This window comes from Phocoena sinus, chromosome 9 (assembly GCF_008692025.1).
Source record: "Phocoena sinus isolate mPhoSin1 chromosome 9, mPhoSin1.pri, whole genome shotgun sequence".
NCBI classification, from domain to species: domain Eukaryota; kingdom Metazoa; phylum Chordata; class Mammalia; order Artiodactyla; family Phocoenidae; genus Phocoena; species Phocoena sinus.
In genome coordinates this window covers 40,429,131-40,444,005 of record NC_045771.1, presented here as the reverse complement: position 1 = coordinate 40,444,005, position 14,875 = coordinate 40,429,131, and the positions used below count along the sequence as shown (strand labels likewise).

Sequence of the window (14,875 nt, the reverse complement as noted above, 5' to 3'; positions counted from 1 at the left end):
TTCTTTCCTTCCTTCTTTCCTTTCTTCCTTTCTCTCTCTCTCTTTCTTGACTATTTTTTTGAGCAGTTTTATGTTCACAGCAAAACTGAATGGAAAGTGTAGACACTTGCCATATATCCCCTGCCCCCACAAGGGCATCTTCCCCGCCATTGACATCCTGCACTAGAGTGGTACATTTGTTGCAATCAATGAATCTATATTGACACTTCATTACCACCCAAAGTACAAAGTTTTCATTAGGGTTCACTCTTGGTGTTGTTCACTTTATGAGTTTTGACACATATATAATGACATGCTTCATTACTTTTTGGTTTTGCTTTTGAACCATTTCACACATTTGCTCAGGCAGGGTTCTTTCAACTGATGAAGTCCCTGTGGGTCTATCATTCAGCTTCAAGAAATGATACTATCAGTTCACTGAGGAATGATGAGCTTCTGTGGGGACTGACTTCAGGCTATATGGTCTCATGGATTTATTTATAAACAAGTGCTAACTTATTAACATTCAGTGGGGATTTACCTTCCTTGTCACTAGAAAACCCTTATCTAAAATAGCCCTGTTTATTATCAAACTTCCCTGGAATGCAAGTTGCTAATCAAGAAATTGTGAGGCAAAGATATACGTATGAGATAATGGTAAAATAAATTGAGTAATCTTGAAGGATATGTCTTTCAGATTGTGGCAAAAACTAGAGAAATCACTCCTGCTTTACTGCTGACTACATATTTCTAATGACTCGTATTCCACGTCTCTCTGAATAAACCCCAACAGATTATTATTTGTCAACTCTCCATTTTCTAAACATCATGCAGAGTGCCACATCATTTTGTTTGCATTTATTACGTGCATGTGGTTATCCAGGTTATCTAAAGTCAAAGCTCAGGCTACAGTAAGTAATATTTGGACTGGGGACCTTAAGGGGATTTAGAGGCACAACTCATTGCAAAGTGCCTCTCAAAGGTCACTCCTGCAGAAGGCTAATCATATCCATTCCATATTAATTAATATAAACTTCAATTGCAGAGGATGACTTTTCTGATTTTATTCCTATTTTTTGTGAGTGACTTTCACTTAGGTCTTGGAGTTTATTATGCACTGATTATTAAAAAATGCAAGGGGACCAAAAATACCATCTTGTCTTCCGTTTAGCAGGGTTCATCTGAGACTGGGAATATAGTGATAATCTGGCATATATGTGTGATGAGTAGTATGTCTTTAACATTTTTAAATTTTTACGTAGAATCTGAAATGAAGGTGTCAGTGTATTAAAGTAATACAAAAAGTCATTTGGTGAAATGAAAGTCTAAGAAAAATTAAAATTGCAAAAAATAAAAACATCCATCCCATAATTTCCCTCAAAATTCTCCCTGCAGCAACTCTACCCTGGCTCCCAGCTTAGGCTGCTAACACTTTTAGGAAATGAATTCTACCCCGATTCAACCACAGTTGTGTATCTTATGGTACCAGGAAATTTTACTCTCTTGGATTCCTAAAACCAGGATCTGTCAAATTAATTGTCACTTTCTATTGAGTATGGTATGTGAACCGCTACCTTCAAAGGAACACCGTTAGAAGAACTCATTTTCCCAGGCTTCTAGGTGATAAGGCTTTTGTTTGTCAGTTTTAAATTTGCACATGCATGGTCTGAAAATAAAGAAAAGAATGTAAGTCTGTCACCAATGACTGTGGATTTGAGACCAAACATTAATGTTTTTTTTTCTTTGTCTATTCTTTGATTATGATAAGTAGCAATTGAAACTTTTTTGAAAGAGACATCAAAACTCACCTTCACCTCCTGATTAAAATCCTTCAGTTTGATACTGTAAAATTTGTGCTTGATTCATGTTAAGACTAAATCATCTTGAGAGCACTTAATTTTTTAAAAATACATTGCTATTTTAATGGGGTAAAAAATTCCAAATTGGAAGTCTATTTCCTAATGAAAATGATTTTGATTTTGAGCAGTGAAACAGTCATGTCAGTTGGAAGATCAATCTACCATATATTCCAAGCAGAAAAGTACAGTTTTTCTTAAATATATCCCTTTTGGAATCAGTGGCAAAATTGATGTCTCCCTTTCTTGATCGCTAAGCCAGACTGGTATAGACAAAAGGGCTCCTGCACTGTATGCCTCTTCTCTTTTCCTTTAAATGCTGGTTCAAATTAAAACTTAAAAATTATAGTCAAGAAAATAATTACACGCTGCTTATTGTTCTTGCCAGAGGGGGGATTGTAAGCAAACAAAGGAGAGCCCAGTGCTTTGAAGCTATAATAGGATTTCCCTTGTGTGTTTTTTCCTCTTTGTATAGTCATTAGTTGAGGTAAATCCCATTTCACTTAATAACTGCCTGGATTAAGGAGGTTTTTGAAGAGACTAATTTACATAAAGTAAGCTGATTTGAATAACTGGTGCTAGTTTTGATACTGAAAACAAAACACAGACGTGCAATTTTATAAAAGATTTTGGCTTGATTGGCATTGCCTCAGGTGTTTCTTCTTATAACAATGAGGTTAAAGTTTCCTTACTATGTTTATGCATCAGTGGAGAAGGCTGAAGAAAAATTTCCATACAAATAAATTCTTTGGCAACTAATTGCTAGGCACTTTGCCTAAAAGTCGGTACTGCCTAAAATTACAGAAATATGAAACCAAAGGACAAATTAATTCTTCTGAAACTGAGGATTTAATGTTTACCTTTTTTAAATCCTAAAGAAGTGCTAACAATATTTAATGATAAAAATGGATACAAATTAAGAATTTCTTTATGTTCAAAAGTTACTTTTTGTGATAATCAAATAAAATTCTACAAAAAGTGTTTCACTCAATTTTGTGAAAAAACCAAGATGTAATAATAATGTATAGTTTATGTCTAGAGTTTCATATCATTTAAGCAGAGGTTTCTGAACTTCTCCTGTAAACAGCGCTTTCAGTGTCTGGTAACTTTTTCACTGCATCTTTAGGCCAGCGGACTAACTTAATAGACCTATTTTTGAGTATTTAGGCTCAAATAACTTAAGTATTTATATTGTAGCATTATAGAAGACAGTTGGAAAAATAATACACATAGACTGGAAAGAAAAATAATATTTTCATTCTTCAACACCCATAGTTATTTACTATTAGTTTGTGTATGATTGTGCCACTGCACGAATTCTCAAACCGTGGAGTAGAATGGACCTACTGCTCTCATTTCTTGTTCTGCATTGATTTTTGTTTAGTTCTCGATTCTTATCACAACAACTGATGAAAATGTTTCATAAAGATATGACATCATTGCAATATATACATATACCAGATCATTATGTTGTACACCTAAAAATAATACAGTTATATGTTAATTATATCTCAATAAAACTGGGGGAAAAATGACATCAAAAGGAATGTACATGTTGAAACTGAACTATCTCAGAGCTGTTTTTTGTGTGGTGTCTGACAGATGTTGCTGTGCTTCCTTTGAAAATTAAAATATCCCGTGGCACCCTTGTGAATTTGCTGCAGCTCCCTGGGTGGCTCTGTGAGTTTGAGAAGTACAGCATTTAGGACAGTATAGTTTAGAAAATTTTAATACATCTTAATAGTTTAACTACCTAAAGCTAAATTTCTTATTAGTGTTCTCAGTTCTTGAACTGACCATTAGTCATTAACTGCTAAAGAAGGTATTGGCTGTATTCATATACTCAATAAGTATCGATCTGGAATAATGACTTCTATCTATTTCAGGAATGACACAACGTTTTGCATGATAAGTATCTGTTGGAAATATTGACTTATTTTAACTTTCCAGAAAAGCAGTATATAAGCAGCCTTCCAGTGGATCAGAGACCAGGATGGACCCAGTTGTAGAACGGAATAAATGACCAGATGAAAGAGGGATACCAGCACTCCCCATTTCCTAGACTATTTATCTGACTCAGTCGCCATAGCATTTCTGTCTTCTGCTTTGTTTGGAATTCCCATCCTTGTAATTGCTCCTTCACGAACACAAGAAACACAGGGCATGGGTTCAAGAGATTAGTGCTAAAATAAACATATCATCTTGGAGAAGCATACAGTGGTTTTGGTGTTCTACCTGTATCGTTACCTGCACTCGAGTATCAGATTAACTGTCTATTACCTAGAGAAGAAGAGAGTTGTGAGGATTGAATGGACGACAGGTAAACTTTAGAGTGCAGATTTAGAGTCAGAGTGGATCAAACATGAAACAGACAGAAGGCAACATGAGGGCAAGAATAGGATCTAGGTTAGGGGAGGATGGAAGAGACTAGGATCTGCAGATCAAGTATGCCCATTCGAATGGGGGAAAGTGGACTAGTAGGGGATAAGCTATTTCCAGTTGGTTACAAAACAATTCCATTGGATAGTCCTTAGATTCTTGACTCTTAGAACTAATAGTGTGCTAGATAGTCTCATACATAAATCTTTGTGCACATTTGTGGTAGTTTCCTTAGGGCAAATTTATAGAAATGCTAGATCATAGAATATAAGTATGTTAAGACTTTTGGTACACTCTGTCAGAGTATTCCTCAGAAAGGTAATAACAATGAAAAGTCCACCATCAGTGTATGAGAATAGATACCAGAAATGGAAAGTTCCATTTCTTTTGGCAAGCTCCACCTAGGACAGTTATACCTGTTATACTTCTACATAGTCATGAAGGGATTCTGCTTAAAAGGCCAGAAGTTGATTCACTGAGAAATACTAGATTTACAGTAAAAATTTAAAAATAAGCAAGGTAGACTAAGAATGTTGATTAATGAATATTGCCAAGCATCTGTGAACACTCTACAGTGAGATTCTGGCTATAAATTCTCATTCCTCCTCAAGAATGGGAATACCAAGCCAGAGTGGTACTAAAGGAGTGGTGTCTCTTTGTTTTGGTCTGGATACTTTTACTTCGCTTAACATAACCTTTAAAAATGATCTCATTATTTTTACTCAAAAATCTCCCCTTCTTTCTGAATTTTCCTGTCTTTCCTAGAACTACCATCCCCACATTTCACCAAGCCAGACCTGGGAATAATGTAAAAAATACCATTTTAAACCCCACCCAGATCCAGCAGGCAATTGGTTACCAATTGCTATCATTCTATTCTCTGAATATCTTCCAAACATACCCCTCTTCTAGTGCCCTCATTTACACCTTTGTCATTTCTTGTTTCCTAATGTTCTTGCTACCTTCAGCCTTATATTTCTCCAGTCTATCACACTGACACTAGAGTGGAACTTCTAAACTACATGTCAGATCATGTCAGGTTCCTGCTCAGGATTTTAGATAGATTCCTATTGCCTACATAATAGAAACTAAAACTTCTGTTCAGTCTTACAGGGTCCTATTCACCATAAAGCCCATTGTTATGTCACATAGCTTGTGTCACCCATGTGCTGGTCATGGTTTTCATCCTGAACCTCTTGCCTTCATCCATTTGAGGTGCCATATTCTGACTTGGGCCTTATCCTTCACGCTTTTGGTGTATGACTTACCTTCCTAGGCACAGATTCTCATTCACCTCCCCACCTCGTGCTCAGCACTGTGTCTCTGGTTTTGACCTCTTGTATCCTGCCCTGCCTATTATTGAGAATCTCCCTTTCTCCTGGTTGCTACTGTGGAAAAAATATATCCAGAGTTCTACTAGGATCAGTGCATCAGTTCAGAGCAAAACTCTGTCCAGAGGTGGCCCACAGCCTGGGGAGGGGCAAAACTTGCCAGAAGGGGTTCATCTGCTTGAGTTTCAGGATTAAGGATCTCTAGCACCAAAACTAAGGCCTGCCTTGGTTCTTAGAGGCAAAATTCCATCTCAAAGTTCTGTCTCATTTGTGGTTTTTCCAAGAAAGCTATCATAGGAGTGCTGTAGACAGAATGAAGCTTTTAACAGAATTCCTTCTACAGGTATAGAAAGAATGGTTTCTATTTGCTAAACTATTTTGCAAATGAGAAATGTTTTACGATTTGAAAAAGCAGAAAAGCACTTTATCCTGACTGAATCTTCGTATACCAATAAATAATAAGGTGACAGCTGAATTGAGCTGGTTATCCTAATTTTAATGTTTTCCCTGATGAAATGTAATTGGTTAATGAAAGGAAACAAAACCTTGCTCATATAAATAGCATAGACACATATTTATCTTATTAAAATACTTCTTATTGTTTCTGGTTAAAGAAAATACACAGAATAAATTTATTTTAAGAAAATAAAAATTGAGGGCTTCCCTGGTGGCGCAGTGGTTGAGAGTCCGCCTGCCGATGCAGGGGACACGGGTTCGTGCCCTGGTCCGGGAAGATCCCACATGCCTCGGAGCGGCTGGGCCCGTGAGCCATGGCCGCTGAGCCTGCACGTCCGGAGCCTGTGCTCCGCAACGGGAGAGGCCGCAACAGTGAGAGGCCCGCGTACTGCAAAAAAAAAAAAAAAAAAAGAAAAGAAAAGAAAAATTGACATTACTGTTATTTACCTAAATAATATGACTAAAATATTTATAATTTACCTATTGAGTCTAAAGGGCTTTGCTGACAATTACTTTATTTTTGATTACCTTTTGCATGGAAATAATGACTATTAAATTTTATGTGCGTGGAAGATGAATATATATATTAAAATAAAGCAGTGCTGTAAAATTTATAAATAGGCCTTACAAGAATCAAACTTGTATTTATATCTTTGTTACAGTTTTTTAGAATTATGGTATGTAACGTTTTTAGGTTGGAAAGGCTTTTATTGGCCTTCAGTCATACAGTGTATGAATAGATGAGGATGAATTAATTGGGAAAGTGTCTGAACCCCAGACAGAATCATAGTGCCCATTTTGTCAGGGAGACATGGAGATCAGAAGGGGGTCTCAGAATGGAAAGAGAAGGCAATAGTCATGCAGATCCAAATCTTAGGCCATAAAGAGATGTTCTCAAATATTTGTTTTAAATGTATGATTTACATTTTCATTGAGTATTGAATAAATATTCACCAGATTAACAGTTAATAAAACATCAAAGAGTAAGAGATTCCATTTTTTCATGGAAAAAGAGAGAAAATATTTTAGGCAGATTGCCAAATGTTTAGGCAAATGTTGATTATGAAATACGTTGTGAACTTTTTCCATACCGAAATAATTGCCTCTCACTAAGAAAAGCTTTCACTGACACCTCATCTTGAGACGTAACAAACATATTGTAAAACCCATCCAACTGATTAATAGTTTTTGGCTTTTAGGAGCCTTTTCAATAAGATAAAGGTTGGAGTGAAGTGCAAGGGAGGCCGTCTGTTTTAGTGTTGAATTTTAATTTTCCGTTATTAATAATTAGCAATTGATAATTCAGATAAAAGCTGTGTTCGTAAATATTTAAAACAAGACAAGTGGTTGGGTTGGTTGGATAACTTGGAGGGGATTTGGATCAATGAAACCAGAATTTAGTGGTTATATGGTTTGTGTTTCTTGTTAAATTCTGGAATGGTACTGGCATATGGAGCGGCATTAGATTAATTTCTTTTTTCACTCTCGTTTTCATGCAATTTCCCACATTATACCCTTTGCTATAAAACGTGCCATGTTCAATTAAGGTATGCTAGTATGTTGAAGTATTTTTCAACAACTCTGTTGAAATCTCATGAATGAGGTCAGTTCACAGGGTCAAACTAATACATGCTAAATGCTTGTATGTAATTTTTTAGCTTGAGACAGGCTCAGAGGCATTTATTTGACGAACTCCTGAGAATAATTGGTTCTCCAACAACCTAGACAGAATAGGCTTTTTGAGAATAAAATAGGTTCTCATTCATTCCTTTCCTGTAGCTCATTTGAAGTAGCATCTTATAACAATCCTAATTTTAAAGTTACTTCTATTCACCCAATGAAAGTAACTTGTTTATTTTGATCCTTTTGGTTCCTGGGTCTTTAAATTGCTTAGAGCTATTCTCTCAAACTGTCACTGTTAATCACGCACATTTGTTTTGCCTTATGCTATTAGTAGGATCGAATTTACTAACTTCTTTGCATGATCCTGTTATACTGATACACTTAACATCTGCCATAAATGATTTATTAAGATTTAGTGAAAATTATATTTCAACATATTTAAGGAGCAAACTTCACTGAAAACACAAATGGTTTACTCACATGTCAGTACTCTTCAAGTCTTTCTAATTATAATTAAGATATAATTTTATTTCCTTATTTTTGGAGACCCAAGCTCTCACAATTTATCTTTTCTTTTATGCACCATTTCCCCCCTAAACACATTCAGAAAACTTCCATTTTATCCAGATAAGCACAGGCTTTCGGTTGCAATTTCTTTTTCAGATCAAATACATGTTTCAGAGTATGGAAGATTTTATGATTTTCAAATTAATACAAAGGCCAAGGTTAGGAATTTAACCCAATAGATGGAACACACACACACACACACACACACACACACACACACACGGCATTTGATGCTCATTTGTTTTTTTTGTTTGTTTGTTTTTATATTATACACCAAAATTTATTTTATTCAAATGCGTAAAATCACTTGGGTCACTGAAGCTGATGTAATAAGTCCAGGCTTTTATGTTAAAGCATTAGCCTAATAGATTAATATGTCTCCTCTGAATAAACAGCCCTCTTGAGACTGTTTCAGCCTGTGAGTTCAATACATTTACCAACCCCACAAAAGCATTAGGCTTAAATGGAGTTCTCCTCTCTTGGGACATCAGCCTCACCAACACAAAATTAAACTTTGTAAGGGTCACCCATCGCATTTCCTTTCCCATGCTTCCCTTCCTTCCTTGTCCACGCTCTTACTTGTTTTGGGAGACTTTGTGACTAAGGAGACAAGTGTAACCTCATTCTGAGTGACCTCATTCTTACAATAGGGTAGATTTTATATATTTTTGTGGGTAAAATGGTTAAAAGGAACATCTTCAGAACCACTATGGGGAGGTGGGTAATGGGGAAATGCCTTTTCAGCTGAAATTGGGTCAGTTGACCTGAATCCATTAAGTACTCAGTAAATATTAACTAATAATATTATTATTATTAAAATAAATTTGCAACAATTTTCCATTGCTAGGATATGGAGAGCACAAAACTGCCATAGCAAGGCAGAACACAGGCAACACAAGACAGAGGCACATAAATAGAAAGCAACCCTATTTCAGTGTTAATAAATGAAATATCACAGGTTTAGTCTGAATATTTCTTTTTAAAGAGCACACTAAATCAAACATTCATTAAAAAATCCTTCAAATGGCTTCCCTGGTGGCGCAGTGGTAGAGAATCCGCCTGCCGATGCAGAGGACACGGGTTCGTGCCCCGGTCCGGGAAGATCCCACATGCCGCGCAGCAGCTGGGCCTGTGAGCCATGGCTGCTGAACCTGCGCGTCCGGAGCCTGTGCTCCACAACGGGAGAGGCCCACGTACCGCAAAAAAAAAAAAAAAATCCTTCAATAAATGTTTGCTGCCCAAAGCATACTTTGAAAAATCATTAAAGAGAGACTGAGAATAATCTAGAATAGTTTTTTTTTTTTTTTTTAAGCAGTGTTTCAATCTGGAGGTCCATGAGTGAAATTTTCCCCTCAATTTATTTTGCTTGACTGTCAGGATGGTTTTAAAAATGAGTTTGAAATGAAAATGAATTTATCAAAACATGTGGGATGCTGCGAAAGCAATGCTTAGAGCAAAATTTATAGCAGTGAATACTTATATTAGAAAAGAAGAAAAATTTTAAATCATTAATCTAAGTTTTCACCTCAGGAAACTGGAAAAAGAAGACCAAATTAAACCCGAAATAAGCAGAAGAAAAAAAAAATAAAAAGAGTTAAAGCATAAATAAATTTGAAAATGAGAAATCAATAAAGAAAATCAAACCAAAAGCTGGTTCTTAGAAAAGATGAATAAAATTGATAAACCTCTAGCCAGTCTATGAAAAAAAAGGACACGCATTACTAATACCAGAAATGAAAGAGGGGACATGACTACAGATCTCATGGAAATTAAAATGATAATAAAAAAGATAATAAAAATTACTATGAACAACTCTTCGCTCACAAATTTGATAATCTAGATTAAATGAACCAATTCCTTCCTTAAAAGACACAATCTGCTAAAACTTACACAAGAAGAAATAGATGATCTAAATAGGCCTACATCTATTAAAGAAATAAATCAATAATTAATAACCTTCCAAAACAGAAAGCACCAGGCCCAGATGGGTTAACTGGCAAATTCTACCAGACATTTAAGGAAGAAATTATACCAATTCTCTATAATCTCTTTCAGAACACAGAAGCAGAGGGACTACTTCCTAGCTCATTATAGGAAAGCAGAATAAGCAAACAAACAAACTGCAGAGCAGTATCTCTCGTGAACATAGATGCAATAATCCTTAACAAAATATTAGCAACTGAATCTAACAATGTACGCAAATAATTATACATGATGACAAATTGGGATTTATCCCATGTATGCAAGCCTGGTTCAATATTCAAAAATCAATGTAATCCATCACCTCAACAGACTAAAAACAAAAAATCACATGATCATATTAATAGTTGCAAGAAAAGCATTTGACAAAATCCAACACCCATTCATGACAAAAAACACTCAGTAAACTACGAGTAAGGAGGAACTTTCTCCACTTGGTAAAGACTATCTACAAAAACCTTCAGCCAACATCATATTTAGTGGTGAGAAACTCAAAGTTTTCCCACTAAGGTCAGGTACAAGGTAAGGATGTCCCCTCTCACCACTCCTTTTCAACACCATACTGGAAGTCCTGGCTACAACAATAAAGCAAGAAAGGTATACAGACTGGGAAGGAAGACGTTGTTTACAAATGGTATGACTGTCTAAGTAAAAAATCCAAAAGAATTTGATATAAACCTAAAACTGACCTAAAAGTTTTCAAAAAGTAAGTACCTCCGTAATAGAAATATAATCTATCTTCCATGATAAAAAAATGAATTTGAACTACTTTACTCCAGTTTCTTACACACTCCACTACTCCCCAGTGTTTAGAAATTGGCAAGGTTTCTATCTTTATATACCTGTATGGGATTTGTAGCTGATTGAGTTATGCTCTCTGAGAATCAAGGGTACTTTAAGGGTACTTTTATCCTGTCACAGAGATGTATAAGAAAAGAATGATGCTAAGTACTAACAGAATGCTCTGCTAAATCAGGAAGAACTTTCCAGACCAAGCCAAAGAGAGACCACTCCTTTAGCTATGGCTCAGTATTTCTATTTTTGAGGAGGAACTAGAACTTGCTGCTCATTTTTCTCTGTGAAACATCCACAGATGCTTAGAAGTATTCATAAATTAACATTATTAGTAAACTTACTTAATTCTTACTTTTTCGTGTGAATCTAGTAGTTCTCAGTGAATCGATTTCTGGCCTTAAATAGGTGGCAGAATCCCACTTGTCATTACTATCAATGCTTGTAACTGTCCTGAGTGGATCTTGCCTGAGGATTCCAGTGCCATTTCTGGTGTCCATTCTCACGCTGATGGTAGACTTTCAATTGTTATTACCTTTCTGAGGAATCCTTTGGAAAGTGTATCAAAAATCTTAACACACTTATATTCTAGAATCTAGCAATTGTCCTAGGAATTTGTCATGTGGAAATTATATATCTTGTACATTAAAACATTTTTTTGAGGGTGTCTAGTACCCTATTAGTGAAGACTGAAAAATCAGAAACAATCTAAGTGTCCCCAAATGAGTATTTGTTAAGTAAATTCTAGTTTGGTAATTTGGAATTCACTGCAGCCATTCAAAATCACTATTAGACTAGTTAGTAATATGGAGACAATATTTACAACTAAGTATTCTGTGAAAAAAGTACATCATAAAATAATGTGTATGTTATGGTCCCATTAGAGTCTTTATAAAAGGAAAAATAAAGCCACAGAATAAGTTTAGAAAAATGTCCCAGACTGTTAGCATTCGTTCTCTGGGGGGTAGGAGTATGGTTGATTTTTGTTTCTTCTATGTGCTTTTCTATGTTTTCTAAATTTTATTGTTTTGTAATGAGAGCAATGCTAAAAATATCTATTTTAAGAGGTATTCTAGTGCTCTGACGGTTAATTCTAGGCAAGTAGCACCCTTTGAAGACTACTCAACTAGTCTAGTTTCTGGCTATGCTCCCTGCCTGAGCCAGAGGTCTTGGGCATCAGATCTCTGGAGGGCCCTTTCAGTAACATGGCCTAATTCTCTGATTTTAAGATAATCATGATTTGTAGATCTCTTGTCATCTCAAGCAACTTTTCAATTGGAGAGGAATTGGGAGCTTTTCACTGTCAGAGCTAATGGTCCATACCGGTACTGCCACCCTATAGAATAATTATGCTTTTAAGAGGAACATTCTCTGTTACCCTGTGATGGTTAAGCATGGGATTGTTCTCTTCATTTCAAGAGGAGTGGCTCTAATTTAATTCTTCTGAATGCAATTGCAGGGAATGGATATTTGTTCTCAGAAGGATCTTTTTAATAGGATCATTGCCTTGAAGCAGTGTTCCCTTGGAAACTGCTTGATGTCTGTCTGTGTAGCAGGAGTATTAGATTTTTAGAAGTTGGGTACATGTGTGTGTATGTGAATTCATATTGAAATGGCTAAAGATAAAATGAATAAAAGAAATGCATTAATATCCTAAAAATTCAAATTAAATTAAAACATATAACCATATTTTTCAGAATAGAGAGATGATGAAAAGAGGGAACATCCAATTATTGGATGTATTATTTCAAATGTTTACATGGTGGGAAAAATTCGTATCTAAAATACACAACTCCCAAACTCACACTAGTTTTTAAATTCTTTCTTAGCCTCTATGCTCCAGGTTATATGAAGAAATTAATATATGTCACTACAAAGTTGCTTTCTTGGCCCATAAATCCTTGCATATATGGTGTTTTGGGGGTGTGGGAAGGTAAATTAATATAAAAACTATTAACATCTAGCCCTTTTATGGGTATTGTGAAAGAAGAAAAAGAAAGCTTACATTCATTAGATGGCATAGACAGATTGCATCAGAGACACAAAACATCATTTCAATTAATGTGTTCAGACCACAATCTATAAGCGATAAATATACCTATTACATATTTGAGGGGATGTTGGGGAACATCTGCCTCATGGTCTTGAATGATCAGTGTGCACGCATGTCAAGGGATGGGCAACGTGGCTTGAGAAGATAAGAAATCAATTCTAGAGTATTTTCAGGCTGCCCAAATCCTACTCTACTCTAAAGGGTTGTATCAAAATTGAATGGAAGAGTAGGGGGTCCATTGGTTATGTGAATTTTGAAAAATTGCCAGATTCCTGCTTAAAAACCATGCTGCTTAGCTTTCTAAATTTATGAGTGAAAATATCATAGAAGTTAAGTGGCATTACAAAAAATTGCCAAACTAGTTTCTGAGAAAACTGAGATTGATTACTCATCCAGTGGATGAAGTATCTTGACTTTTTAAATAAAAATTAAAAGGGAGGGGTTTTATTTTTTAAAAAATAAAAGCCTCAGTAGATTGAACAAATAGCTTTTCAAATTGCTTTACATTCTCTGCCTCATATCAACCCAATTCTTTACTTGTCACTTACCGATGGATTCAGTCCTCATGACTGCTGCTGACCCAACTCTGCATCGTATCTGCCCCTTTGGTAAAGAAATGAGTGACACTTGAGAAAATGGTCTCTATAATGTCAAGATGTAAACCTAATTGCAGGGGTTACAGCATGTGGGAATGAACAAAAGGAGACAAATACAGATAGACTGTTGCTTCAAGAAGTTATAACTAAAGAAGAAAGAGTGATAGTGTTAGTTGGATACTAAAGAAAGGATAAAAACCCTTTATGAGATATGGCAAAATAAATCATGGATAAAGGGTTGTAGAAATCTTTCTACATGATATTGGTGCTGTATATGAAATTACCTTCAGGTTTTTGCCACAATAATTCTGCATACAAAACCCCAAAATCTAGTGGCTTTCAACAACAAGCATATATTTCTTTCTAATGGGCTTGTAGGTCAGATTTGACTTGTGGGCTCTGCTGGGCTTGGCTGAGCTTGGGTACTGTAGTGGAGCTGGCTCTAGATGAAGGCATGGAAAATACACCTATGGTAACAGAAAGGAAGGTGGAATAAGTGTAGCTGCATGGGTGAAGGTGGTGGCAGTAGTTTCTAGAGCTGTTCTTCTCTCAGAGATATAGGAAGCAAAGCTGAGAGTGAAGGTGAGGAGGTGCTTGAGTTTTGAGGTGAAAGTAGAGGTAACTGAGTGGAGTAGAGATATGTAGTCCATTCACTGGAGTCCATTCACTGGACGGCACTAACGGTCTCTTTGAGATCAGTGATCATGACTTAAGGATACAGCAGATTGTTTTTCTCCAGCCACATTCAGCTTCATGGGTGCCAGGACAGAGCAGGTGGTGAGTTGGCTTTAAGTATGATTAGAGTTTTGCCATGCGAGACCTATGAGGTAAGAAGACGACAAGAGAGTTGAGGTTTTATGCAAGAGAGGAATAATGGACTGTGGATTCTAAACTATCAGTACATAAGGAGAATATTAAATATATCAATAGGATGTGGGGAAAAAGTGATAGGTCCTTGTTGGGAATGGGATATTAGAGGAAAGATCTGGAAGGACAAGAGATGGTTGTGGGAGAGTGGGATGCTTGATGTTGAACTTATGGGGGAATTGCTGTTACTGGTAATGAGAAGGTGACTGGGTTAGGTGGGAGACAAGATCATTGAAGATGAGCTCAAATGGATTAGAAGGATCATCAGGGGAATATTGAAATCACCAAGAATAATGACAAGTAGAGTGCTGGAATGACAGTGAGTTAGAAGCTTAATTCTTCAAGGAGTGGGGAAGGACCCAGGTCTGTGTATAATTGCAACAAGGAGGGGTAGTG

General features: G+C 36.1%; 1 protein-coding gene across 5 annotated transcripts in view; it reads left to right on the top strand.

The window, feature by feature from the left end:
- DNAJB9 (DnaJ heat shock protein family (Hsp40) member B9) overlaps positions 1 to 14,875 on the top strand; it is a 421,139-nt gene that overhangs the window by 70,237 nt on the left and 336,027 nt on the right. The window contains exon 5 of one of the 5 annotated variants that reach the window (XM_032643627.1): positions 3,786 to 4,003. The exons of 3 other annotated variants lie outside the window; for them this stretch is intronic. In XM_032643627.1, coding sequence (XP_032499518.1) covers position 3,786 — 1 coding nt within the window. In that variant the 3' untranslated portion in view covers positions 3,787 to 4,003. One more of the 5 variants, XM_032643628.1, reaches the window with a different exon arrangement.